The sequence below is a fragment of the Neopsephotus bourkii genome, unplaced genomic scaffold (genome assembly GCF_033783945.1).
Source record: "Neopsephotus bourkii isolate Nb327-2 ecotype Australia unplaced genomic scaffold, CSIRO-AGI_Nbou_v1 NB_272, whole genome shotgun sequence".
In the NCBI taxonomy this organism is placed as follows: Eukaryota; Metazoa; Chordata; class Aves; order Psittaciformes; family Psittacidae; genus Neopsephotus; species Neopsephotus bourkii.
The window spans coordinates 13,450,760-13,475,504 of record NW_026900781.1 but is presented as its reverse complement, the minus strand read 5'-3'; the positions used below and the strand labels follow the sequence as shown (position 1 = coordinate 13,475,504).

The 24,745-nt window shown below is 45.1% G+C and overlaps 1 protein-coding gene across 8 annotated transcripts in view; it reads left to right on the top strand.

Moving 5' to 3' along the window:
* Nucleotides 1-7,283: 7,283 nt before the first annotated feature.
* Nucleotides 7,284-24,745, top strand: part of ZCCHC2 (zinc finger CCHC-type containing 2) — a 44,809-nt gene continuing 27,347 nt past the window's right edge. For all 8 annotated transcript variants that reach the window (XR_009724460.1, XM_061346652.1, XM_061346657.1 and 5 more), the window contains exons 1-2: nt 7,284-8,541; nt 22,361-22,472. Coding sequence is in view for 7 of the 8 variants with exons in the window: in XM_061346652.1 (XP_061202636.1) it covers nt 7,606-8,541; nt 22,361-22,472 (1,048 nt within the window). In the remaining variant the exon portion in view is untranslated. The remainder of the gene's footprint in view (nt 8,542-22,360; nt 22,473-24,745) is intronic.

The window sequence follows — 24,745 nt, the reverse complement described above, 5'->3', positions numbered from 1 at the left end:
CTGCTGCCCTCCCATGGGCTGCACTAGATGTTCCAAGGATCCATGCTGGTGCTCAGTGCTCAGAGACGCTCTAGGTATTTTCTGTACAACAGTCCCCTCCTTCAGGTTTGCTCAGGATTTGAGATTTTTGACACTAAACGCCAAATTTGATGCCTGGGTTGTTTTCTGAGGGATGTAACCACTCAGCTGGTTCACTGAATTGCTTCTGTTTTCCAGAATGGATTTTGTAATGTTTTTCCTCATATACCCCAGATTGTAAGCTATCCTGCTTATATGCCATAAAGTCCTAATAAATACACATCAGACTTACAGAGCTTCCACACATGCCATTATTTCAAGGCAACCTACTCATTCTTCAGAAGTGCAAAACAAAAAACATCTCCAGCATGAAACACCTATCAAGAGATTTCCGATTCCTTGTTTTATTCCTGAGAGGTTGCCAAATGGAGAGCTTCTGCTTTACAAGCAGGGATTCCCACCTGAACCGAATACTGCACATCCCCCGAAGAGCAAGGACAGACGATTTGAACTACGGGCACCACAATATCAATGTGCATGTTGTGGAGCATGAGGAAAGTGGAGGTTGCTTCTTTGGATTTACATATTTTCACAACCTACTTCAAAACAGGTGAACGGCAGTGTGTAACACCTGCTCTGGTAAGCATTCTGCATTGCCTTCAGCTCAGTGCAAGCAGTGGATGCAAACAAACAGCAACAGCATATCGAAGTGAGCTGAAGGACAAGTATTGTTTGAACAGCGATGTCGAGTGCCCTGAGCCAAACAGTGTGTACCAGAAGACAAATGAGCAGTAGTAACCGACCACCTCACACCTCCGGTAGCACTGAGCAGAGCAGCTGAGGTGTTCTTTTTTCCACCAGACCCCCTCTTGTCCACAGGCTCATGACAGCAACTCCGACCCCAGAGGAAGATCTCTCCTTTTGTCCTTCAGCTGGGCTTGCTGGCAGAGCCCCACAGGTCCTGGCCTTGATGAACTGATTCTGGCAGTTGAGGGCTTCAATGGGACACAAGTCACGCTTGCCACAAGGGGTTTCCTGGCTGTAGGTGAGATGCTAAGCCAGGCTCGGGCTATGGCGAATGCTTTCAGCACTGTCTGTGACTGCTTTACACAGTGACGGCGAGAGCTGTGTGTCTAATTTGGGCAGCAGCAGATGGATCATTTAAGACAGAAAGAGACTGGCACTACCAGCAGAGCGAAGGGATAACGTGTTCCTTCTGCAGCACAAATCTCACAAGTGACTCATGACTCTTCTGCAGCTCAGGCTGGCATCCCTTGGTCTTTGTGGCTGTGACTGCACATTTTAAAGGTCAGGAAGCAGTGCTTCTTCCCCAGTACCTTTGAGACCTTGAGACCATGCTGGAGAGAGTTTTGCTCTGAAAAGCATCCAGGGCACACGATGGCTCCTGACGGTTTGACCGGCAGGTTGCTCTTCTCCTCCTCCTGGCCCAAGTGTAGAGACGATGAAAGAATCCAGCCAATAAAGCTCTCAGGAGAGTTTGATTCCCCAGTGCTCAATGCATACATAATTCTCGTGTACATGACTAATATCAGGCAGGCCTGGTGCTTAGGCTTTTCGTGCCTGAGCCACACCCACATTCCTCCTGCGAGCCCTCATTTCAGAACAGATTTCAATTAACTTTCATCAGATGTTTAAGGTGGCCCAAGTCTTTTCTTCTTTGTGTAGGTGTTCAAATTTCACTGCCTTACACCTGAGGACGCACTTCACTGCTAACTAGAACAGAGACTGCTTTGGGCATGTGCTTATATGGTCTTCTGTCTAATGGTCTGATTTAAGTAGGGCTTCCCGTGACAGGAAAGCCCTGGTGATAGCTGAGCTGTGTGTACAGAGGGCCCACATGCAGGAGTTCATGTGCTGCTCACTGCTAAAGCACACAGTGATGGCTTACCTCTAACTCCCTGGAGTCATGGGCATATCACCACTGCCCTTGCCAGAGTATTAGAAAGCCTGAAACTGAATGGTGCTGAAAATCCCATTGCTGTCTTCCCTGAAACTGAATTGTTATCTATGTCAAGTAGTAGCTGTCTGTGCAAATTTCATTTCTGTGTGACTTACACCAGCTTGAACTCAGAGTCATTCAAATCAGCGCAGTCTGTGCTCTGTGATGGTAAAACCCCCTGCGGATTTCCATCAGCACAAGGAAACTGCTGGACAGAAGATCCAAAGGATAAGAATATTCCAGTGCCACTGCATCCTTAACTCTCCTTAAATTCTCTTCATAACTTTTATTTATTATTTTACGTGGATAAAAGCAAACTGATACAGACCACCATGAGTACCACAGGCTAAAATGCCGTGCAGACAGAACTTGCTCCATCTGCACAGAACTTGAAATAGGCCCCACTATCCTGGCACCTCGGCAATGTTTCCATCTTTCATGTATTTCTGGGCTGTGTCCAGCTGAAAATAGTAAGCACTCACCTTTGATAGTTACGTAAAAGCAGGATGGTGGCCTCAGTTCAGCCTCCCTGGAACAGCGAGCTGCAATTTGCAACCGTGTTTCATAACTGTACCTTTATTGGCAGGCTTGCCAAAGAGGCCTGGGACAGGTGACCTTTGCAAATGAATAACCAACTTTGACTTTAGAAACAGTCTTTCATAATGAAGTTGATCCTGGGAACACACCCTATGCCTACACTGAACTTATTTTTCAGTAACTTTAAATCCTAAACTATGTTTAAACTATTTAAACTGGGCTTAAAATTGTGTGTTTATTCCTGCATAGGTTGTTAACATAATTAGGACTACGGGTCATCTGCTGCATTTTACTAGTCATATTGAACACAAGCTCCTAAAAATGCCTGTCTTCATTGCACAAATGCTTATTGACAAAATATCATTTCTTAAACATGTCTTTAGTTTTCAAATATAAGCTTGTTCAACTCCTGCTGAAGAGGAGGCCAAAAGAATAAACCAGCTCAAATATTCAAAACCCATCAAAGTAGTAAGAATAACAAAATAAGTAATAACAACCTACTGATTTGTCAGGTTTGATTTCTAGTTGCCATTTCTCAAGACCATTTCTTCCAGATCTCAAGGCTAAAAGGTAGCTACTTCCTGTTTCACAAAAGGTAAGATACTCACAAAAAAATGCCATCTATCATGAGACAAATGACAAAGCATGAGTCAGCAAAATTGCCCCGAGGCTTTATCAGGGAACTTGTATTTTCTTCCAGGTTGGTTTCCGTGTGACATTTGTGTGACATTGCCTGAAATGATTTCCTTACACCTTGGGAGTTTGGCCGAGAGGGCTGACAATAGCCCCTGCTACTGAGAGTGAATTAAACACAGTAGCAAACTCAGTTTAAAGAGGCAATTGCTCTTGCTACACTCTGGGAAAGGGGAGGAGAGGGAAGAAAGGAAGAACTGAGGCAAGGAAGACTTTTATTTCCCTATTTATGCATCTTCTACCCTGTAGGATGGGGATCCATGCAAAGATCCTCAATAAGCATTTGTGACAGCCTTCTGTAAAAGCAAAAACGCTAACAGCAGAGACAGTAGCTGGGGAACAGTATCAACATGAAAAATATGTAAATCTGGATATATATGAAAAATATACATATACGCTACTCTAGATTAAATATATATATAAAAAAATGTATGTATGTATCTCCTACAGCCTCCCTGTCTGATTTTCAAACGGGGTACAGATTAACCTCATTCACATCCATACAAACCGGTTTTAGCAGATCCATAGTAGTGGTTAAAGAACAAACTGAGACTGTGAAACTGCTTTTATATGTTGCTGTAATTATTGGAAAATCTTTGATGGCCTTGGTCAGAAGTCAATACTGAAAAAATGCCAAACCAAACCAAAACCTAAAGAATAATTTAAAACCCAAAAGAAATGTGGAGAATATCAAAGGTTACTTTGTTAGTTCCTCCTTAACTTCAGCATTCAGTCCAGTGTCACAGTGTGGTGCTTTTTATTCTTCTTACTGGTTTTCTCCCTTCTAAAAGCACTGGTGGAGAAGTTTTAGGCCTACTGAACAAAATCCTGATGGGGTCTTTGTAAGAACTCAGCGAGGGCAGCCATTTCACACAGAAGATACACTGTGGCTGCCTGTGCACAGTGTGATGACACACAAGGACAGGTAACAGGTGCGTCCCTTGGTGTTCTGCACAGCTCATTCACCCACATTGTGCTGGTCACACCCAGGAGTAAAAGCAGAGCCAGGAGCCTGCGGCAACCAGGTTCACAGAATGATCTGCCAGTGAGGTCAGGGTTTCTACGTCACTGATGAAGCCTCTGTGCACTCAGGAGGCGTTGGGGCTTTGATAATCTGAACAGGGGCTATGCTGCAGCCTGGGGAGTGTCAGAAAAGCTTCAGGTGCCGTTACTGCAGACTGGCTGCAGCAGTGTTGACTCGGACACGGCATCTTGCTCCTCATGGCACAGTTCTGGCCATTGACCTGTGGTGCAAGCCCAGCGCCCTGCTGCTCTCAAACAAACACCACTTCCCACAGTGGGGGTACAGGGCTGCTGCACGGGTAGCACTGTCCTGCCTGCTCCTCTGCTGCTCCATGTTGTGTCAGAGTTCATCTGGCTTTTAGCTTAGAGATTACAGACATGTTTTTCCCTGCAAGGCTGTGCCGTGCTCATTTTTATGTCAGCATGACTGTGGCCCAGCAGTCATTAAGGGTCTGTGCAAGCTGTGGTTTTGTTTTTTTTTTTATTTAAGAAAATCAGATAAAAAATCTTCAAGGGTAGCTGCCCGGAGCAAATCACATCTTACAGGAGCCTCTCCTGTTGTGTGGCCTGGTCAGTGTGCATCCATGTCCCCACAGTATCCTTCTTCCATTCACACCCTGAGTTTCACTTTCATTTCTCCAAGGCACTTGAGTCTCAGTTCTCTTTCCACGCTGCCCTCTGTCTTGCTGGCACCTCCTCCCTCAGCTACTGCAATACTCACAAGTCCACCTGGAATATCATTGTTTTCTTTTTGCTTTCTCATGCTATTCCTTTTACCTTTTCCTTCCCCCCTCTCCTTCCCTGACTTCACATCTTTCACATCTGTTTTTCTCAAGTATCATAGGTTAAGCCGTTAAGAAAGAGTAAATTAAGAAGGGATGAGTTAATCGGGTTCTTAAGCTTATTTGTGAAACTAAGTGTCAGCTTGGGAACTATCACAAAAGGATAGGCTCAAATATTTTCTGGACTCGGGGAGTGTTACTTTCAACCATTCCCCTCATGCGTGTGCAATTTACCTCACCTTTGTGGATTGATGAATGAATCAGCAGGTCTTCTCTTTCTGTCAGCCCAGCCCCCTCCTCCCCTTTGCCCAGATTAAATTCCTTTTCACTCTCCATGGTGTTATCTTTATTTTGAATCAGGTGCTGTTAAAGTAGGAAATGTTATTTCCAACATTCTGATCATTGCAGTTCTGATACTGCAAATTCTATTAAGGCTAAATACCTGTTCAAATTACTAAGCAGAAACCTCAAGCCTTGTTTCTGTGTTTCCCCAGTTCCAGCTTGGCACATTCCCTGGGACGGTCATGGTGACTTTTCTTTGAAACAAAAATATGTAATGACAATAGGACAAGAACTGCTGTAATTCTAGAATTGCTGCTTCATAACAACAATGTAAAATATCATCATGGGGTTTTGTGATGGCTGCTTTCACTAATAACTGTGGGGATCTGGAACAATTCATGGATCCAGCCAGGCCCTAACCGGCACACAGCATGAAAGAAATGGGTTTACGGGACTTCTTGGGCCAATTCTTCACCTTCTGGGTCCTGGGATGTGCAAAAAACTGCTGGCAGTCTGGGATGAAAGGACTCCCCACTACACACTACATGTCTGAGGGCAGTGATAGCGCTGCTGTGATGCTAATGAATGAGGAGAGCTGCAGTGAGTCGGGTTGAAGTCCATTTCTGCTACTGCCAAGTGGCAGTGAGGTGTGTATAAACCTAACATATGCTAACTACAAGTTACTCCTTTTCTTTTTTTAATAAAATACATACATTGCTGCACATGTGTGTATATAAACCCAGGATGTGGTTTAGTCTGTAACTACTGTTCAAGACTGCTCTGTGGCAAATCCGAGCAATGCATACAAGATTGTTATAATCTGCATGACATTTACTCAGCCGTTTGATAAGCTCTTTCATGGTAGCACAACCGGCTTCTGGACACATAGATAAGAGCAAGTCAGCATTAGCAATTTGTACTTTGTTGCTGTAAGCAGTTTGGGGATGCTGCTTGGCACAATTGTAATTAAAACACATTTTATTTTCCCCTGTGTTATTCTGCAAGCCACATGCTTGGTTCTGTTTTCAAATACACTGTCTTTATATAAATGTGTGGGAAGCAAAGCAAGGAGCATTGCAACTTTCTGATTACTCAGAGTACTGCTTGATCTTATAATTGTAGGCTCTTCGTCGTCGTGGATCACAGCAGCTGGGAACAGAACAGGGGCAATGAGAATGAAGCAAGCCTAGTATTTCATGATGGACTATCCCTTGGCTGTTTTACCATACTCTTTTTCTGTAACGGTCCTTGTATTTCCCTACTGTAAAACAGCCTGGTAGAAAGCCACATGGCACGGTAACAGTACTAATTTAAGTGAGGCATCTTACAACAGCAGTAGTTTCAGTTGAATTAGAAATCTCATCAATCCAGCACGGCCTTATCTCAGGAAGATCTTTTAGCTAGGAGGAGATACGGAGGCTTGCTCCTCCACTGCTCTCCGGTGAGCCACCGAGCTGTTCCCATCTGAGCGAGAACTGCACTCATGAAGCAGAAGAGAGGCTCAGCTAGGTGTCAGGCCGCTGCCATAGGTCAGCTGGGGAAGATACGACTCCGCGGCCACATCGCGAAGCACTGCCCCTCCTCGCAGCGCCATCCGGGCCCGGGGAGCCGCCCAGCTCCGCCCGCTCCCACTTGTTAAGAGACGAGAAGCGGCCTCGCCTCCCTTGCTCAGGAGCGCTCCCGAATATGAGCGGTAGCATAGCCCCGGGCCCGCCCGGCGGCACGGAGCACACAGCGGTGCGACCTGTGCTGCGCCGCTCGCGGAGAAGGCAGCCCCCGCCTAACCCCGAGCCGCCCGCTGAGCGGACCTCAGCCAAACCCTGGCCGCCCAGTCCGGCCTCCAGCGCGCGGGCTGCCCCAGGCCCATGCCCACCGCGCACGGCGGCGAGCGCGCTGACGTCGTCGGTGCCGATAGGCGGAGAGGTGCTCTCCGCCCGCCCCCTGCCGGCCGCGTCCCGCTGCCCTGCCCCCCGCGGGGAGCTGGGTCTCAGTCCGCGCCGGCCGGGGCCGCGAGCGCTAACGGCAGCCTCCTACTCTGCGCGCGCGCCCGGCCGCCGGGGACGGGGGGGAGGGGGAGCCGCTGCGGGAGCCACCGCTGCACGCGAGGCCCGCTCTTCCCCCGCCCTCCCGCCCACTCCCCACGCGCGCACCCGCCGGGAACGTTGCCCCTGCGCGCGCCTCTCCCGCGCCGGCAGGGCCGCGGCAGCATGAACGGCTCCCCGTGAACGCCGGCCGCGACCTCCCGCTACCGGCCGGGCCCCGACCCGCAGCCGGGCCCCGTCGGATGCTCGCGCCCCTCCCGCGCCGAGGATGCTGAAGATGAAGCTGCCCCTGAAGCAGACGAGCCACAAGGCAGCAGCGGCAGCGGCGGCGGAAGAGGCGGCAGCGGCCGCCGCGGGGCTGGGGCTGAAGGAGCCTGGCGGTGCCCTGGACTGTCACCTCCAGCTGCAGCAGGTGCCCCGGGCGCCCGCCCGCGGGGGCGCCGCAGCGGGGAGGGGGTGCGGGCTGGAGAGGCCGAGCCAGCTGCACGGCCTGGGGCCGGGACCTGGGCCTGGCCCCCCGCCCCCCGCCTCCGCGCCGGCCGGCGGCGGGCCCGGCTCGGCGGCGGCCCGCACTGACAAGGAGACGGTGTACGAGTGGTTCGGGCTGGTGCTGGGCTCGGCGCAGCGGCTGGAGTTCATGGTGGGACTGCTAGACCTGTGCAACCCGCTGGAGCTGCGGTTCCTGGGCTCCTGCCTGGAAGACCTGGCCCGCAAGGACTACCACTGCCTCCGCGACTCGGAGGCGAAGGCGAACGGGCTCAGCGACCCCGGGCAGCTCGGCGACTTCCGCGACCCAGCCGTGCGCTCCAAGCTCATCGTTTACCTGGCCCTGCTGGGCTCCGAGAATCGCGAGGCCGCCGGCCGCCTCCACCGCCTCCTGCCCCAGGTGGACTCCATACTGCAGAGCTGGCCGGCACGACGGCCTCAGGCGGGCGCCGCCGAGGAGGAGGGGGCCGAGGAGGAGGAGGAGGACGTGGTGATGGTGATGGACGGAGCCGGGGAAAACGGGCAGGCCGGCCTCCCTGCCGCACAGGGCCTGGGCTTCGGCGCACAAGAGGAGTTGCTCCTGCTCTTCACTATGGCCTCGCTCCACCCGGCCTTTTCTTTCCACCAGCGGGTCACCCTGCGGGAGCATCTGGAGCGGCTAAGGAGGGCCTTGTGCGGGGACCAGGAAGAGGAGGGCTTCGGCCGCCACCAAGCCCAGGTAATGCCATGTCTTGGCCTCTTCGCGCTGCGCCATCTCATCGGGCGGTTTCCTGCTCCTTCTCCTCCTTTTTCCTTCACCGCCTCCCGATTTTCTCCGAGCTGAGGGCAGCCCCTTGCCTTTCCCCGAAGCCTCGCCGTGGGATCCTCCCCCCTCCCGTTTTGCCTGGTAGCTTGCCCTATTCCCCCTTATCCCCTCGGCAGCGTAGGTGCTGGCCACCCCCACACGCTGCTGTAGAGTGTCTAGTACGAACTGGGGAGGGAGGGAAGACCGCTTTTTGTAGCCTGCCATGCTTTCTGGACCACTGCTTTTTGAACCCTGCCTTGCTGGAGCGCAGGGTGCAGAGTACTGCCAGGCTGCTTCCTGTGCTGTAGGCCACTGAAGTAGTTGTACCATGCAGAAGTACAAGCAATAGCTGGACTAAACTTGCAGTGGTGATAATAATGTTAGATAGAAACCGTACGTCCTAAGAGAGCATTTTATAGGGGCTTAAAACAATAGAATGCCTTGAAATAATTGTTATGTGGACCCTGTTCTTTCCCTCCCCTCCAAATGAGACTTGTCAGGGATCAAGGTAGCAGTCAGGGGTCATCAGCTCTAGGTCTGGTTCTGTGGAAAGCCACATTCAGTAAGGTGGCTGATGATGTTTGGGAAAGGGTGGTAATCATTCTACTAAAGCAGCACATTGAAATGCTACAACAGGAGCTTCTGTTCAGAGGAAAGCTGATTTTCTGTGTGGCTGTCAGGAAGCAGCAGAGCACATCTTGAAAACAGATGTGCCACTTGTTGCTAGAAGGTGGCTGTCACCAAGAATGAAGACTTCAAGTGGCACTGAGGCATTCTCCGGTGCAGCAGCAGCTATGTTTAGACTGAGGTTTCCCCCAGTGCCATTCATTGCTGCCCTCTTGGTGAGCAATGCCTTTAAAATCTGCCCCATATTTATGCAGCCAAGCTATCGTGTTGAAGCTCTGCAGTTTCTGCTCTACAGATGGCCTGTCATGCAAAGGGGAAGAAAGGGCTGGAAGATGGGGTGTTTATAAGGCTGTTCAGCCAAACACATCATTGGGAACTAACCTGAAAAGGGTACAAAGCAGTAAGGGTTCTGGTTTTGGAGTTTACTTGCAGTGCTGTCCAGTTCATCCACTCCTAGAGGCCTGTTTTATGTTGTCTGCCACACCAAACGAATGGCTCCTTTTTCTGAGTGCTAAAGATGGGATATGCTCTTAAGGAATACCCAGAAGAGATGGGTGTGAATTTCTAAGGCTTTAAGTACATTAAGTGAATTCTTACATCATTTTAAGGCCAAAGCAATTTACTAGGTTGTAAACTAGTGGGTAGATGTTACAGTACTGAAATCATAATGAATTCATAGCATAAGTCCCAAAAGTATTTATTCTGGCTCACTGGCCTGTATCGAGTGTAGCTCTATCCCAAAATGAATCCTAGAAGTCCATGTTGAGAGGGAGAAGATGAGTGGTAGGAAGTGGTAAGACTGGACACTGTTCTTTCTGGGTTTGAAGTGCTGATAACAGGAAACATAGTCCTTGCCCAGAACTAGCACATCAGGGGTAGCTTCTCAGTGTGTCCCACCAAATACACTGGGAGATCAGGCTCTCATGGACTATTGGAATTGAAGTCTGTTCTGTGCAGCATCCTGGCTCTGGTGTAAAAGCAGCCTTCCAAGTGGTGGTGGTGGTTTTGTTTACTCGGGGAGCATTGAGAGGCCCGAGTCAGCTTGGCTGAACATGCACATCACATATTCCGTAGTCCACACAGGACCAAAATGGCCCTCCTAAGTGCCTTCAGGGATCTGCATTTGTGAACGAAACCGGTTCATAAAGACCTCTTTGAATTTTCCTCTGGCCGGCCTCGGGTTGGAAGGGCTGGGCGCCCTCTTGGGTTGTGACCCGCCCGTGGCCGTCCCAGTTGCACCTCTTTAGCTCCGACAGCTTCACCTTCCGCCCTCACCACGGTCGGCCTGCCCTCCCCGTCCCGGGCCGTGCCCCGCGGGCTGCCGCGCCTCTGCACGGGAAATGCCCGGAGCAGGCGGTTCCTGTCACGTTTTGTAGTGGCCGGACCTGGAAGAAGGGCTTAAACTTTCTCCTCCCCGTTACACAGCGACAGCAGGGGCCTGCCAGGGCAGAGCGAGCGATAAGCGGGGGGGGGTGCGCGACCCCACCCCGAGGAGCCCCGTAACGGCCGCCGGTCTCTCCGTTTTCCCGGGATGAGAGCGGCCGCGTGGGGGGTTGGGGAGGCGACAGCTCGCTTTGTTTGCGGGCGGAAGGGTCGATCATGGGGTCACGCCGCCCTGTGAGGGCGCAGCCCGTCCCCCTCCGCCCGTCCCCACCGTGGCGGTGGGTGCGGAAGGGCCAGTCCCCGGCAAGGCCCGTCCCTGGGCAGGGCTGCGGCGGCGGATGGTCACCGCCGCTTCCCGCCCCCATCCAAGATGGCGGCGGCGCCTGCGCTCCTGGTCACGTGTCCGCAGGGCGGTTTCCCTCTGTCCCGCCGGTGGGGGGGGGAAGTCGCCCTGTGTTGCATAACGGGGCCGCGCGCGGCTGTCCCGCACCGCCGTAGCCGCGCGTAGGCCCGGTCACGCGCGGATTCTGCCGCCTCCGTACCTCGGAGGGGGCCCGCGCTCCCGGCTGCCCAGTGGGAGGGAGGGCGGTGTGGCACTGCCACACAACCCCACACCCTCTTCCCCGAGGGGGGGCTGCGGCCGGAACGCTGCTGCAGGGAGCGGCGCCGGGGCGAGAAGGGAGTTGGGAAGACCCCGGGGCTTTGAGAGAAGGTCTGTCCCAAACGGGTAGGGACAGTAGTGCGGATGAACCACGGGAGAAGTGGTGTGCCGGAAGGCTGCTAGCGCAGCGCTGGGCTTCCAGTCCGCGGCACTCGCGGGCTTGCGGAGCTCACCCTGGTGAGCAGTCTGCAGGTGGTAGCAGAGCTGGTGCTCACATGACCCCTGAGATGCTCTGTACTTCTGGAGAGCGCCGTGATGTGAAATCAGCCTGCACGCGTGGTGGAGTGCAGACCGGGAGCTCAACCACGTAGTTCATTGGTCAAGTTGAGGTTCTGAATTCTTTACGGCAAGGACTGGGCTGTTGCATGTCTCACAAAATGGCCTCAGGTTTCGAGAACCTGTAATATTTAGCTACAGTGAGTTCACCTGTAAAGAATTTGTGCTGAACAGACATCTACTGCAATATAAAGCAGTTTGCTTTTTCCCATGGTTGGTATTATGATTTCTGGGTAGGATCTGTGCCATCTGGTAAGATTAAGCTCGCATTAAAGTTACTTCTTGACAATTAATAGGATTGTTGCTCTTCTTGGTCTCCTGTTTTAATGATCCTTTGAGAACTTAACATTTCTTAGTGATACATACAAAAGAAAAGTTCACTGACAAATTCAAAAGTTGTAGGAGAGAGGACTGTTGGATCAGGATGGGCTAGGAGTAGGATTGCCTTATAATTGCATAAACTTTGTTTCTTTAAGAAATTTTTCTGATTTTTTTTTCTTAAGGTAGAAACTCTACAATTTGCAGATTCTTAACACGTAATTTGTAAGAGCACCTTTTGGAAGAAAAGTCAATGGTACATTAAATTGTGCCAAATATGAACTTTGAAGTTGAAGTGTAAGAATAAATCGGCAGCATTCACATCTGTAGTCATAAAACAAGTATTATTGTTCAAAGAGTCTGCTGATACCGCTGCGTATACTGGTTTAAGCAAAAGATCACGTAGCTCCATTCTTGTGTTGATTATATTTGTTTAGTGAGTGCATCAGTATCAGAGCTGTTTGTATCTTGCTCCATCCCATCTAAGATCTGATTAGAACACTGAAAGGCTGAAGGAGATCTGAATATGTGCTAAAATAATATATGTGGCTTGCGTTAGACATTGGAACATTCAATCAGGCATACTTGACAGTAATGGAACTCAGGTTGTGTTGAAATACTCGATCTCCTGGAGATAATGGTTTGTTGACTAGTATTATAATTAGCTGGCGGGAGGATTCTTTACAGAAGTCTCTACTTACAATCAAAGGGAAAGTTTCTATTTACAGAGTATTTTTCTTAGTTGGCTTCTAATTATAGTATACTTTGCAAATTAGAAGAGTGCTTTTATAATTGATCTTCAGTCATTTGCAGAACAAGGTAGTAGAATGTGGTTTTAGAATCAAAGACCTCCGTGAGAACAGAAATAAAGGCAATCTCATTTTGAAGTTGCAATATACTCTTTTTTTTTAGTGGCATAGAGTTAAGGAAAAATGCGTCTTCAGAGTCTGCCTTAAATAAGAGACAGAAAGATAAAAAGTGTCGTTTGACTCTTGGCAAAAATCTCATAAATGGTGATATGCTTCAGGAAAATCTAAACGTTTTGCCTGCTGAGATAAAAAGTACCCCAGCTCCTTCAGTGAACCTAACACCCTTGCCTCTGAACACAAATTTCCCTGACTCCAAGCACGAGTTAAGGATTTCCAGAAACATTACTGGAAGTCTTCCGGAAAGGAAGTAATAACTAGATAAAAGACAATGCTTGAAATGAAAGACTCCTGACTAAATGTGCATGCTAATGTTCCAGGAAATTGCGGAGTAAAAACTTCACTGCTCTCTGTTGTTTTAGTTGGTTTTTTTTCTGAGTATGAGGTGTTGGGATAAGTTTGTAGCCTTGCCCAGTCTCTTTATACTAGGGTTAATCCATGCCAGTTTGTTCTCCAACGTTAAATGAGCACTGAGGGCATTAAAAATATACTCATGACTTCCTAATGCTTGCACTTACATTACTGTTGTTGAGCTGTGGTCCATTTTTTAAGCGTTGCCCAGAGTTGACTTCTCTGTAGATAGCAGGATGTCACTGGGCTTGGACTACCGAGGACTTTCATCTCAGAGCTGCAGAAGAGGATGCAATCAGGAGCAGTAAGATGGTTGTATTTATGAAACCACTGAAGCCTGCAGGATTCTATCTACTTAAATCTGGCATCCCATTGTGCCAATATCAGTGTCTAGCCATAGCTGCCTTAGCAAACACTACAGTTGATTTTCCATTAGCTACAATTAATACTAAATGTTTGCTTTTTCTCCAAAACTTGGTGAACTTCTCAAAGTCTAAGGGTTTATACTTTCAGACACTGAAGTTTGTAGAGGACAGGCTTAAAGATCTGGCTAGAAACTGCATTCCTTTGTGAGCTTCTTGCCTTTCTTCAACCTCTTGTCCTTTTTGGGCGAAGAAAGTAAAACTACTTTTAATAGTGAAAGGAGAATTAATGCCTTGGGAAGTGTCTTAAGAGCAAGATAAGAACATGGCAGATTTTCTGTTATTTGGAAAGCCATGCATGAAGGAATACCTTTATGCTGCTTAGATCTCTTGAGTTCAAGGATTGGACAAGAAGACATACTACTCTCTGCTGGTAGTTAAAAGTAGTAATGAAGACATTGTCTTTTCTCAGTACTAATTGTACTTCAGTGAACCACTTGTAAGGGGCAGATGTTTTTTAGGGCTTTCCATCACCCTAGACTGTTGTGAAAATAATTCGTATATTAGTCTGAAATGACACATTCAAGTAATTTTCTTCTTACTCAGCATAGAATTGTAGCAGTACTGAACTTACACAAAGCTGTTGGATGAGCAACCAACTGGTGATGCTGTAACATCTGAACTGTTGCATTGCTGGCTTTAGCTTCAAGTCCCCTACTTTACAATGAGTTAGCTAGGTTGCACTGAAATTGTGGTTTAGATCCTGTTAAAAGCTCAGATGAAGATGAGACTTGGAGAAAGAATGTGGTGTGTTTCTCCCAGCACTGTAAATCGTTGCTGTAGCTGACATGTCTGGTACTTAAGGGTCATCGCCACAGGCCTTGATAGCTGAAGTTGTTAATGCTGTCTAAGAGATCGGTATGTCCTTTGTCTTAAAGTTGTGATGATTTCACCTTGCTACAAGGTAGTCGACATGTGATTGCTGAAGCTGTCATATGGTGTGCTTTTCCTCCCTGAATCAGCTGATGTTTTTTCAGAAGGTTTCTGTCTCCCTCATAGTGTGTTCTTGCTGCCTCTTACAGCAACTCTTAAAATAGTTTCACTGAACAAATATGCCTTAAAGTACTCTTGGGCAACTGTGTGTTCTCTCTCTGCAGTCCAGCTTTCTTAGATACAAGTTAATAGGGCAGTTGCATATTACCCATTTGAACCATATGTTCAGCCAAGCAGACTTCTATTTCACATATTACGGGATTTTATGTCTGGTCACAGAACCACAAAATGGCTGAGGTTGGCTGGGACTTCTGGAGGTCTTCAGAGGTCTCAGAGGTGGTGGACCATGTCCAGATAGCTTTTGAGTATCTAAAAGGATGGAGACTCTGCAGCCTCTCTGCAAGTTACCCTCACAGTGCAAAAGTGTTTCCTGATGCTCAGAGGGAAACTCTTGTGTTTCAGTTTGTGCTTATTGACTCTGGTCCTGCTGCTGGGCACCACTGAGAAGAGCCTGGTTCCAGCCTCTTTGCACCCTCCCTTCAGATGTCTATATACACATTTTTATATGTATAGGTCCTTCTCTGCAAAGCTACTTTCTAGCTGGTTAGGCCTCAGCTTGTATGGTGCCTATAGTTGCTCCTCCACAGGTGCGGGACTTTGCACTTCCCTGTGTTGAACTTCATGAGGTTCATGTCTGCCCATTTCTCTGGCCTGTGATTCCATGTGGAATAAGCATTATTGTTCTGGAGGTTGATTTTGCATGTGAAAAGACAAGTTAACAAGTAGGCATTTAAGTTGGTTGTTTTCTGTGGCTAAAAGAGAGAACTTTTGGTAGGCCTTTGTGGTGGTAGATCTTGAGGCAGATTCCGTTCTTAGTCTTGTAGGACAGCTCTCTGCATCTCAAACCAATCAGAGAGTGCCATTGTGTAGTTCAAAAGCTTGCAAACTGAAGCTAACTCAACAGCAGTGTCAGTAGGGCAATCATCTTAAGTCTTGATGTTGCATTTAGGTAATAGCTTGTCCAAGACAGTAGTGGATTTTTTGCATGGGAGACAATCTGTTGCATCACAATTGTCAACATTAAACAGATTTTGAAGCATTGCTGCTGGGTATGTTTGCATTTGTGACTACTAAATCTGTGTGCTGATTTCCATTTAAGTATTAGATGGTATGCAAGTTCTATTCCTGTATCCAGGCAACAGTAAGAATTAGGTGGTAGGGTGCAGATGCAGTGGCACACAGTCCTCTGCTGCTGTTGTCATCAAGAGGGGGTTTAGCAGCACACAAATATATATGCAGTTTCAGCTGACTTGCTTCTTAAAAGGTGTTGTTTAGCCTTTGTGCTAACATAGCTACATAGCTATGTATCAGCGTATCACAGCTGTGAAGCAGTAAGGGTGGTAGCTTGTAAGGATTGTTTCAAGCAAATCATGGCTTTGGTCTTTGAACTGGCACCATCTCTATTAATGGTTATTCTGATATCACTCAAATTTGTGTGAAGTACAGATGCTGTAGTTGGTAGCTCATGATCATGTGTTAGACATTGATTCTTCCAAGATGCCTTCTTTGATCTGGTTTTGTTTGCCGCTTCCCACCTACAAAGGAATGGAAGAGCTGTGCTGGTTTACATCTGTACAGCTTGCAAGGCTGCTATCCCTAACAGCACATTTTCTGAAGTCTTGCAGGAAAATAAGCTTTCATATTTGGACACATAGAACTAATCAAGTGATCCAGCTGCTGTAAGCAGGTTTCCCTTGTTAGTGCTCATCAGAGCTGATGCATGAATAGTTCTTTTGTGAAAGCGCAGTGCAAACATCAGAAGACTTGTGTGCATCAGTCATTTCCTCATGATGATTAGTAGGCTATCAAATAACAGATTTCATTGCATATTGCCAAACCAATACCAGCATGACATTTTTTGATCATCCATCTACATTAATAGAAGGCAGAGTCTGGACATCTGTCATGTGTAGACTAGCTGAGATTTGCTCAGCTTACATACGTTAGCTATGGAGAGCAGCATCCTTCCAAGCAGGATGGCTCTCCACTTTAGACATTTAGGGCTTGCCTTTACAGACAAGCACCCCAGGACTTCAGGAGAGCAGACTTTGGCCTCATCAGGGATCTGCTTGGTAGAATACCATGAGATAAAGCCCTGGAGGCAAGAGGGACCTGAGAAAGCTGGTTAATATTCAGGGATGACCTTTTTCTAAGCTCAGGAGTGATGCATCCCAGTAAAGAGGAAGTCAGGCAGAACCACCAACAGGCCTGTGTGAATGGACAAGGAACTTCTGGGCAAACTCCAACACAAAAAGGAAGCCTAAAGAGGGTGAAAGCCAAGGACAGATAGCCTGGGAGAAATACAGAGAAATTTTCCAGGCAGCCAGGAAACAGGTTAGGAAAGCTAAAGCCCTGGTGAAATTAAATCTGACCAGGGATGTCAAGGGTGACAAGAAAAACTTCTACAGGTACATCAGCAATAAAAGGAAGACTAGGGAAAATATTCATACTCTCTGGAAGGAAACAGAAGACATGGGTACATGGGATATGGAGAAGGCTGAGGTACTTAATGAGTTTTTTGCCTCAGTCTTCACCATTAAGTGCTTCAGCCACATCACCCAAGTCACAGAAGGTAAAGGCTGTGACTTGGGATAGCAAAGAACCACATGCTGTGGGAGAAGGTCAAATTCAAGACCACCTAAGGAACCTGAATGTGCACAAGTCCATGGGACCTGATGAGATGCATCCACAGATCCTGAGGGAATGGTGGATGAAGTGCCGTTGAATTTGAGAAGTCACAGCAGACTGGTGAAGTTCCCACCAACAACAAAAAAAAAAAAAAGGAAATGTAACCCACGTTTTTTAAAAAGGGAAACCCCCCAAAAAAACCTGGGGAGCTATAGGCTGGTCAGTCTCACTTTGCTGCCTGGCAAAGTCATGGAGCAGATCCTCCTGAAAACTATGCTAAAGCATGTGGAAAATGAGGTGATTGTGGACAGCCAGAATGGCTTCAGTAACGGCAGATTGTACCTGACAGATTTGGCCTTTGTGGCCTACAGTGGAGTTACAGTGTTAGTGGATAGGGAAGAGCAGTAGACGCCATCTACCTGTACTCGTGCAAAGCATTTTACACTGTCCCACAGTGAGAAGAAAAGGCTCTAGGGACACCTTATAGCAACCTTCCATTACCTGGAAGGGACCTACAAGAATGGTGGAGAAGGAATTTTTACAGGGTAATGTAGTGATAGGACAAGAGGAAATGGCTTTAGACTGACAAAAGGTAGATGTAGATGAAATATAAAGAAGAAATTCTTCACTAAGTCAGTGGCGAGGCCCTGGCACAGGTTGCCCAGCTAAATTGTGGCTGCCCCATCCCTGGAAGTGTTCAAGGCCAGGTTGGATGGGGTTTGGAGCAACCTCATCTCATGGAAGGTGTCCCTGCCCATGGCAGGTTTTTGGAACTAGAGGATCTTTAAGGTCCCTTCCCACCCAAACCAGGCTATGATACAGTCCCAGGAAACATCTCAAGTGATACGTGTTTTTTAAAATATGGCAGTTACTGTCAACCATATGAGAAAAGAAGTCTTGGATACAAAACTCTTGTCTAGGCTGTGAGAGCAGACAATTTTTAGAGTGCTCTCTTGGCTTGTTTCACTTTCAAGGACAAACATAGTTAATCCTCTAGCCTGTCACAAAGATCTATGTGATTATCTAATTATCTGGCAACTGCTTTGGGGCCACCCACGTTTCTTGCTTCACTGTATTTTAATCTTTAGAAGCAGCGCTGTGAGCTGCAGTGAATCTTTGTATGTGAAAGCTTTACAGCGGCAAAAGCTTATGCAAGAGTTAACTTTACACTTGCATGTGTCGTGTGAATGCATTTTATACATTGACAAGAAATGATTAGCACTATTAGCTCTATACAGCATGACTTTCAACAGGAGCTCCTTGTCACCATCCCCAGTTTTAAAGGACTTGTGTTTGTACTGTGACTGGCGCAGGTAGCAACCTGCTGTGTCATTCCTAATATTCATTGGCCCTCCGGGCTGCCTAGACTTTCCAGTCACTTGTGTGCTGAAGTTGTGTGCTTTGACAATGCCACTTGTATTTTTGTTACTTGGGAGTGTTTGATGTAGCACTGTCACAGTAGCTAACACCAAATGTGAAGAGTTGTAATGCAGCTTAAGATAGGATCTGGAGCTGGCACAGAAGCAGCCCTTGCAGGCTGTAAGGTAAAGCAATGACTGCCCTGGATTACGGCACTGACTCCTCCTGTGTTCAGTTGGCATTGTGAAAGCTGTCATTCACAGAGTGCACACAGTACATCTTACAGGTTTAACCTTCTAGGCAAAGCATTTTTCAAGTGAGTAAATTCTGACCTTCTTTAAGATATAATGATTTATAAAATCGTTGATATCAGGACTTTTTTAAATACAGGTCTGAACCTTGCAATATTTTGCAATCTAGAGGGAGCCTTCAAATGTTGGTGTATTTCACCTGGTATAGAATGCTGCCAAAAGTACCATTCTAGAGTAATTGTCTGCAAAAATATTGGACACTGTTACAAAGATGATATATATGCTAGGTGAGAAGCAGTTTTCTGGTATTAGGAGGTTTAGAGAAATATTTAATGCTGCTCTGACATGAGCTGAGCACAGTACCTCTTTGAAGTAAGTCTCATTCCCACACCTTTCTTCTAAAAATTGCTTACAGTTTCTTTGACTTAACTAGCAGTTATTTATTAGAATAGAGTGTAATTTATTTTTCTATTAATCAAAACAAATAGCCTGACTGAATGCAGAAGGAGGTCTGACTTGACATTCTATTGGGTTTAGATCCATTTGTTCATTTAAAAAAAGTGTATTTGATTAGGTGGAAGTCTCAGCTTGTTCCTTAAAATGAATGAAGCATTGCCTTCAGCTCTTACGCTGATGATTTCAGAGGCATCTTAGAAACGTAAAAGAAATTGAATAGTTTGAGAGCCTCTGTCAGAGTTAATCTAAATGTCTGTTGTCTTCTGCATGCACTGTGAAAGAAAGATACACAAGTGCTTTTGACAGAGTGTGTGTCTGTAGTTTATAAGGAAGACCTTACCTCTGCTAAAGAATTGGAATTGATCTTTGCTAGAAATCTTGGTTTGGTTGTTTGATTTCACATCAGGAAGACATTCACTCATACCGAAATACATGCTAAACTTGTTAGCTTATGTAGTTTGGGCACAGCCAGTTAATCATAGTAGTAATGCTTTTTATCACAGTCTTAAATGAGTCACAGTGTTAACAGGGTACTTTTAATGCTTAAATGCCAACAGTTTTGTGAATAATGCATGACCAAGAGTTAACACTTGAAAAGTGAAGTGCTTGGGTTTGGTTATGTCCACAGTTACTGTGAAACGTCTGACACAGCAGTATCAGTAGGAGTTCTGAGGAGATCTGAAAGTGCTCTCCAGAGCATGCTTGTGGGTATTTTTATTTTGTTTATTAACCTAAACTTGGAAGTGTGCTAAAGCTGTTAAAATGCAGTCTCACTGATACACAGCTATGTTCCCTTTTTATTCCGTGTCTAACATTGTGCTCATAATTTATGAGATGTTTGAAGCATGAAATACTGGTTTTTGTAAGTTTGCTGAAATTGTTTACTGAGTGTCTAGGGACTGGTGTTTTATCTTGAGGAAATAAAGCGTTCTCTGTATTTTAAATATGATTGCTTTGAAACCTGAAGATACTGACAGGTAGGATACAAGCCATACACTGATTTAGATGAAACAGCTAAAATGTCATTCAGTTCCTCAGCCCACTGCAGCGTGATCTAAAGGCATATAGATGTTCACTTGCTAGATGTGTACTGCTGTTGATGTGACTGATGAAATTAACGGGATGCCAAGGGCAGACTTTATGCCTGTGTACTTATTGGGTCCTAAATGAGTTGCATGTATTGTTAGGAGTTGCCACAATTGTACCAACACTATAGAATCATAAAATCAACTAGGTTGGAAAAGACCTTTAAGATCATTAAGTCCAACCCTTACCTCTGGACTGCCAAGACCACCACTAAAGTATGTCACTATGGATGATAAAAAGCTGGTTTACTAAGATGAAGCCAGCTTTAGCTGGTACATGTGTCAAATCCGAAGAAGTTCAATGAAGAATTCTCAAACTGCAAGGGGATTCCAAAGTCTTTTGACACCTTTGTGCTTCCTTATTCTAGCGTGCCTCATGTGACAGTCTTAGGGACTTCTGTACCAAACAACGTTAACTAGTCTTGGCTGCTGGTTTGTCTCATTATGTTGCACAAGCCCTTTAGAAAAAAAAAAAACACACATGTATTCTTGGACTTATTTCCAAAATCTTAAGCTTCCTGTATTTAAAAATGAGAGAACTCTTTCAAGATTTGTATTTTTCCTCTATCCATCTTTGGTGAATGTCTTTCAGCAGAGTCATGAATGAGAGGAACAGACTTTGAACTTTCAGTACACATCTACTCCAAAAAGTATTAATATTTTATTTGTTATATAGAGCTAATAATAAGATAGATATTTATTGACCTTCTAGTTTTCATGCAGACCAGTTGCTAAATATTTGTGGTGCATTAAATGTCCTCTGTTTAACTTGCTTCTTTTGAAAGCTTTCCTAAGAAATCTACCTCTGTTTTAGCTTCCAGTGCTTAATAAAACCCAGCATTTGTGGTGTTAAACAGAAAACCACCTTCTCTCCCCCTCTGTGTTGCTGCCACTGCTGCTATCATTGGTACGGTATTTACATATTGATAGCATTTAGGTACTTGCTAAGCTCAGATGTTATGGTCCTTGTTACAGATAAATAGAGGTGCTTCACTTAAAATAGATTCACTAGTAACTTCCAGTGTTCCCTAGTTCTCTGTGGATGCATCTTTAAAGGCAATCTGTAATTTTCTTGAAATGTGAATTACACTGATCAGCTGGCAAACCCAAAACATGGTTGCATTGGACATTTTAAAACATTTTTGAATTTTAGCTTGATTGGTCAGTTTGTTTTTTAACAAGACCTGATCATTGAAGAACATGTAAATTGATACCTTTTTATCTTAAGTTGGGGAAAATCATACAGACTTTTGTTACTCTAGAAAAGACGCTTGAAGCCCATGCTCATCTAATACTTTTCTCCAATTTGTCATTGTTAGCCTAGTTTATTCTTTTTTTTCATCTGCTGCACGTGTTTTCTTGTTCTGTCCCTCCTTATGCACTGTCTTGAAACAGTAATACTTCTTGGCATATGATTTTGAAGTCTGCATACAAAAGTCGGGGGAGATGAGTTTTCAGTCTGTCCTTTTCCCTATGGAAGAGCGGGTGTTGATGGCAACTGGTTGCATTCCGAATGTTTAGTTAGTAAGGTAATGTATGGATTTAGCTGTTAGGGACGTATGTCCTGTTTTCCTAGATATTAAAGGTGTCAGGCTGAAGATATGGTGCATGAATATAATCGAGGAGAGTATGTTTAGAGTGTAAGCAAGTAGGTGACTTCACAGGTTAGTAATTAACAGAGGTCATGCTAACTGTAAATTAGTAATGAAGTTCTGAGCTGATGGTATTGTCCAGCTTGAGAAACCCTAAAGGCACATGATTTGTTCTTCACTCTGTTCTGTTTTTAAAATAAGGTCAGTGAAACACTGGAGGTTGTAACTGATATTTAATAAATAAATTTAAAAAGTAAGAAGTGAAATGGCTAATGACCACCTCTTTGCCACTGTACAGAACTTCAGTTTTTTCTCCTGTAGGATACCAAATAAGGAACCAATTTTTTTTGTAATTTCTACTGTTTAGTGCACCCTTTGATAATACACTCCTAATAAGACTTTTTTTTTTCCCCTTCTTAATTTAGAATGACTTTTCGCATAGTGAGTGCATGTCAAGTAATGAGACCAGTTTGCTAGAACGAACCACGGCACCTCACGATGGACTGCCAATGGCTTCCCATAGACCTCAGCGAGAAGGTATATTTGAGATTTCTTTCGAAAGGGTTCTTTAATGTTAAACTGTCCTGGTAGTTGTAGAAATCTTGCATCTGTCTTGCTGTTCATTTGAATGAGAAACTGCAATGATTGGGAAGTATAATAGCTGCTCTGCTGCCTACTTGGTCTTTTCTTTATTATAATAAGTTGTCATTCTTGTTTGCTGCTAACCACTAGTGACTGCATGCATGAAAATTGATTGCAGATGGGCTTCCTCCTGAAAAAAAGAAGTGGGATTTGCGAGAAACCAAGAAAATTTTAATACAATTTTATTAACTGTGTTTTTTTTTTAAACCAAAACTTAACATGAAGATACTGTGAAATAGTGGAAAGCTTTTGCCACTTGATTCAGTTCTATTCGATTAGTATTAAAGCCCCTCAAAAATAAAAAAACCCACACATTGGGAGATTTTGTAGTAGTGGTAGTTTGGAGAAGTGAGAAGCTTTCCATAGAAGTCAATTGTCTTTCAGAGAATAAACAGAACTCTTCTGTGCAATTGCCAGCACAGTTTCTTCTCTTTGAAGAAATAAGCATTATTGAAAACAGGTTTATTATTTCCCTTTATTCTCCAACAAGATTAGCAAATCACTTCTCAAAATTAGTCTATGCTATCCTACAGATAGTGAAGAGCTGGCAACCCAGGCAAGCTATTGCTGTTCCTTTTTTCTTCATACATGTTCTTTGTCTGTACTGTGGAGGTTTAGTTACACTTTGAAGCCAGGCAATTTGAGTTTTAATTCCTGGGGGGGGGGGGGGAAACCCAAACCCCCCAAATCCCGCAAAATAAAAAAACAAGCCAAAAAATAATGCAGAAGGAGATTGTGGCCTATGGCATAAACCAAACCTGTTTCAAATCCTTTTAGAGAGTTCAGAGTGTTCGTACTCACAAATCAGAAACTTTCTTTAGCAGTGCTCTTGAATTAAGTAAGGGAAGGACAGAAAAGTTGAATTATTGAATCTAGCAAAGAGGTGAAATATTTCTCGGCTTTTGCATTATCATAGTTAGAAACTACAGTGAAGTATCACAATAATTTTGTGGTATTCGATATACATGCGTGTGATGGAGAGTACCTGCTACAGAAATCTCCTTCACTGGGTTAGAAATAGCACTGATAATAAAATAGGGGTTTTATTTCCAGCTATCATGAATATGATTTTTAGAAATATTGACTTATACTTACAGTGAAAACAGTGTCATGCATGCATGCTTGACTTAATCTTCCTGAATGCATGTGTTGTGTCCAAAATAGATGTAGAGGTATAACATGCCTCACTGGCTTGTATACTCAAACATTTCTTCTCATTGTAGCCATTCAGAATATTTAAAATGTGATTATGGAAACAATTTTAAAGCTGCCTGTTGGAACTGTGCAGCAACAACACTGTAATTACCTCTTGTATCACTATGACGAAACATGCAGCAGCAACAAAAAGAAGTTAAGGAAGCTGAAGGTACTACCATGTGTAATAAAATTTATTTATACTTGAGAAGAAATACATTTAGCCTTGAAAACATTGAATAGTTTAAAATAAACACATACTCATTAGAAAAGAAGTTTGTCTTTGAATGTTGACAGTGCTAGTTTCCATAATTATGTATGTTAAATGTATACATGTAGTGAAACACAACTTAAACCACTATTCTCACTTCCAGCCATGGGAATCAACTTTTTAATTAACTTACAAATATCAACTGAGTTGATGGTATTAATTTTAACATTGGCCAATAAGAAACTTTACCACAACTCATGCCATAGTCCTTTTCTAACACTGCTTTACCAGGCAGGTAAAAATTAAGATCACTAATCATTCAGCTTTTCATGGTATATTGGTGTATGTTACTGTCTTGCATTCTTAGCTGATCTTGGATGTCTGCTTTGTAATAATTCAGCATCGAATCATAGTAATCTTCATTAGCTGATAAAAATGAACTGATCTTCTAGTGCTCTGACTCCCAGTTAGAGGGTCACAACCAGTGCACACCAGCATGCTCAATATTTGTCCATCTTTCTACTGAAAGAACTGGAAGCTGTAACAATATTATTAGGTTTATACACTGGCTTATTGTTCGTTTCAGGAAATTGCCAATACTTGCTTCTCTTAGAAATGGCATATTTTAGGGGGGTGATACTTCAATTGTAACTTCAAAAAAAAATGGTTGAAAATGTTTAAATTAGATGATATGATAATCAGATAATCTCCAATAATAAACTTTGTAACATGTACTTTTAGGAGGTTGATTTTTAATTTTTTA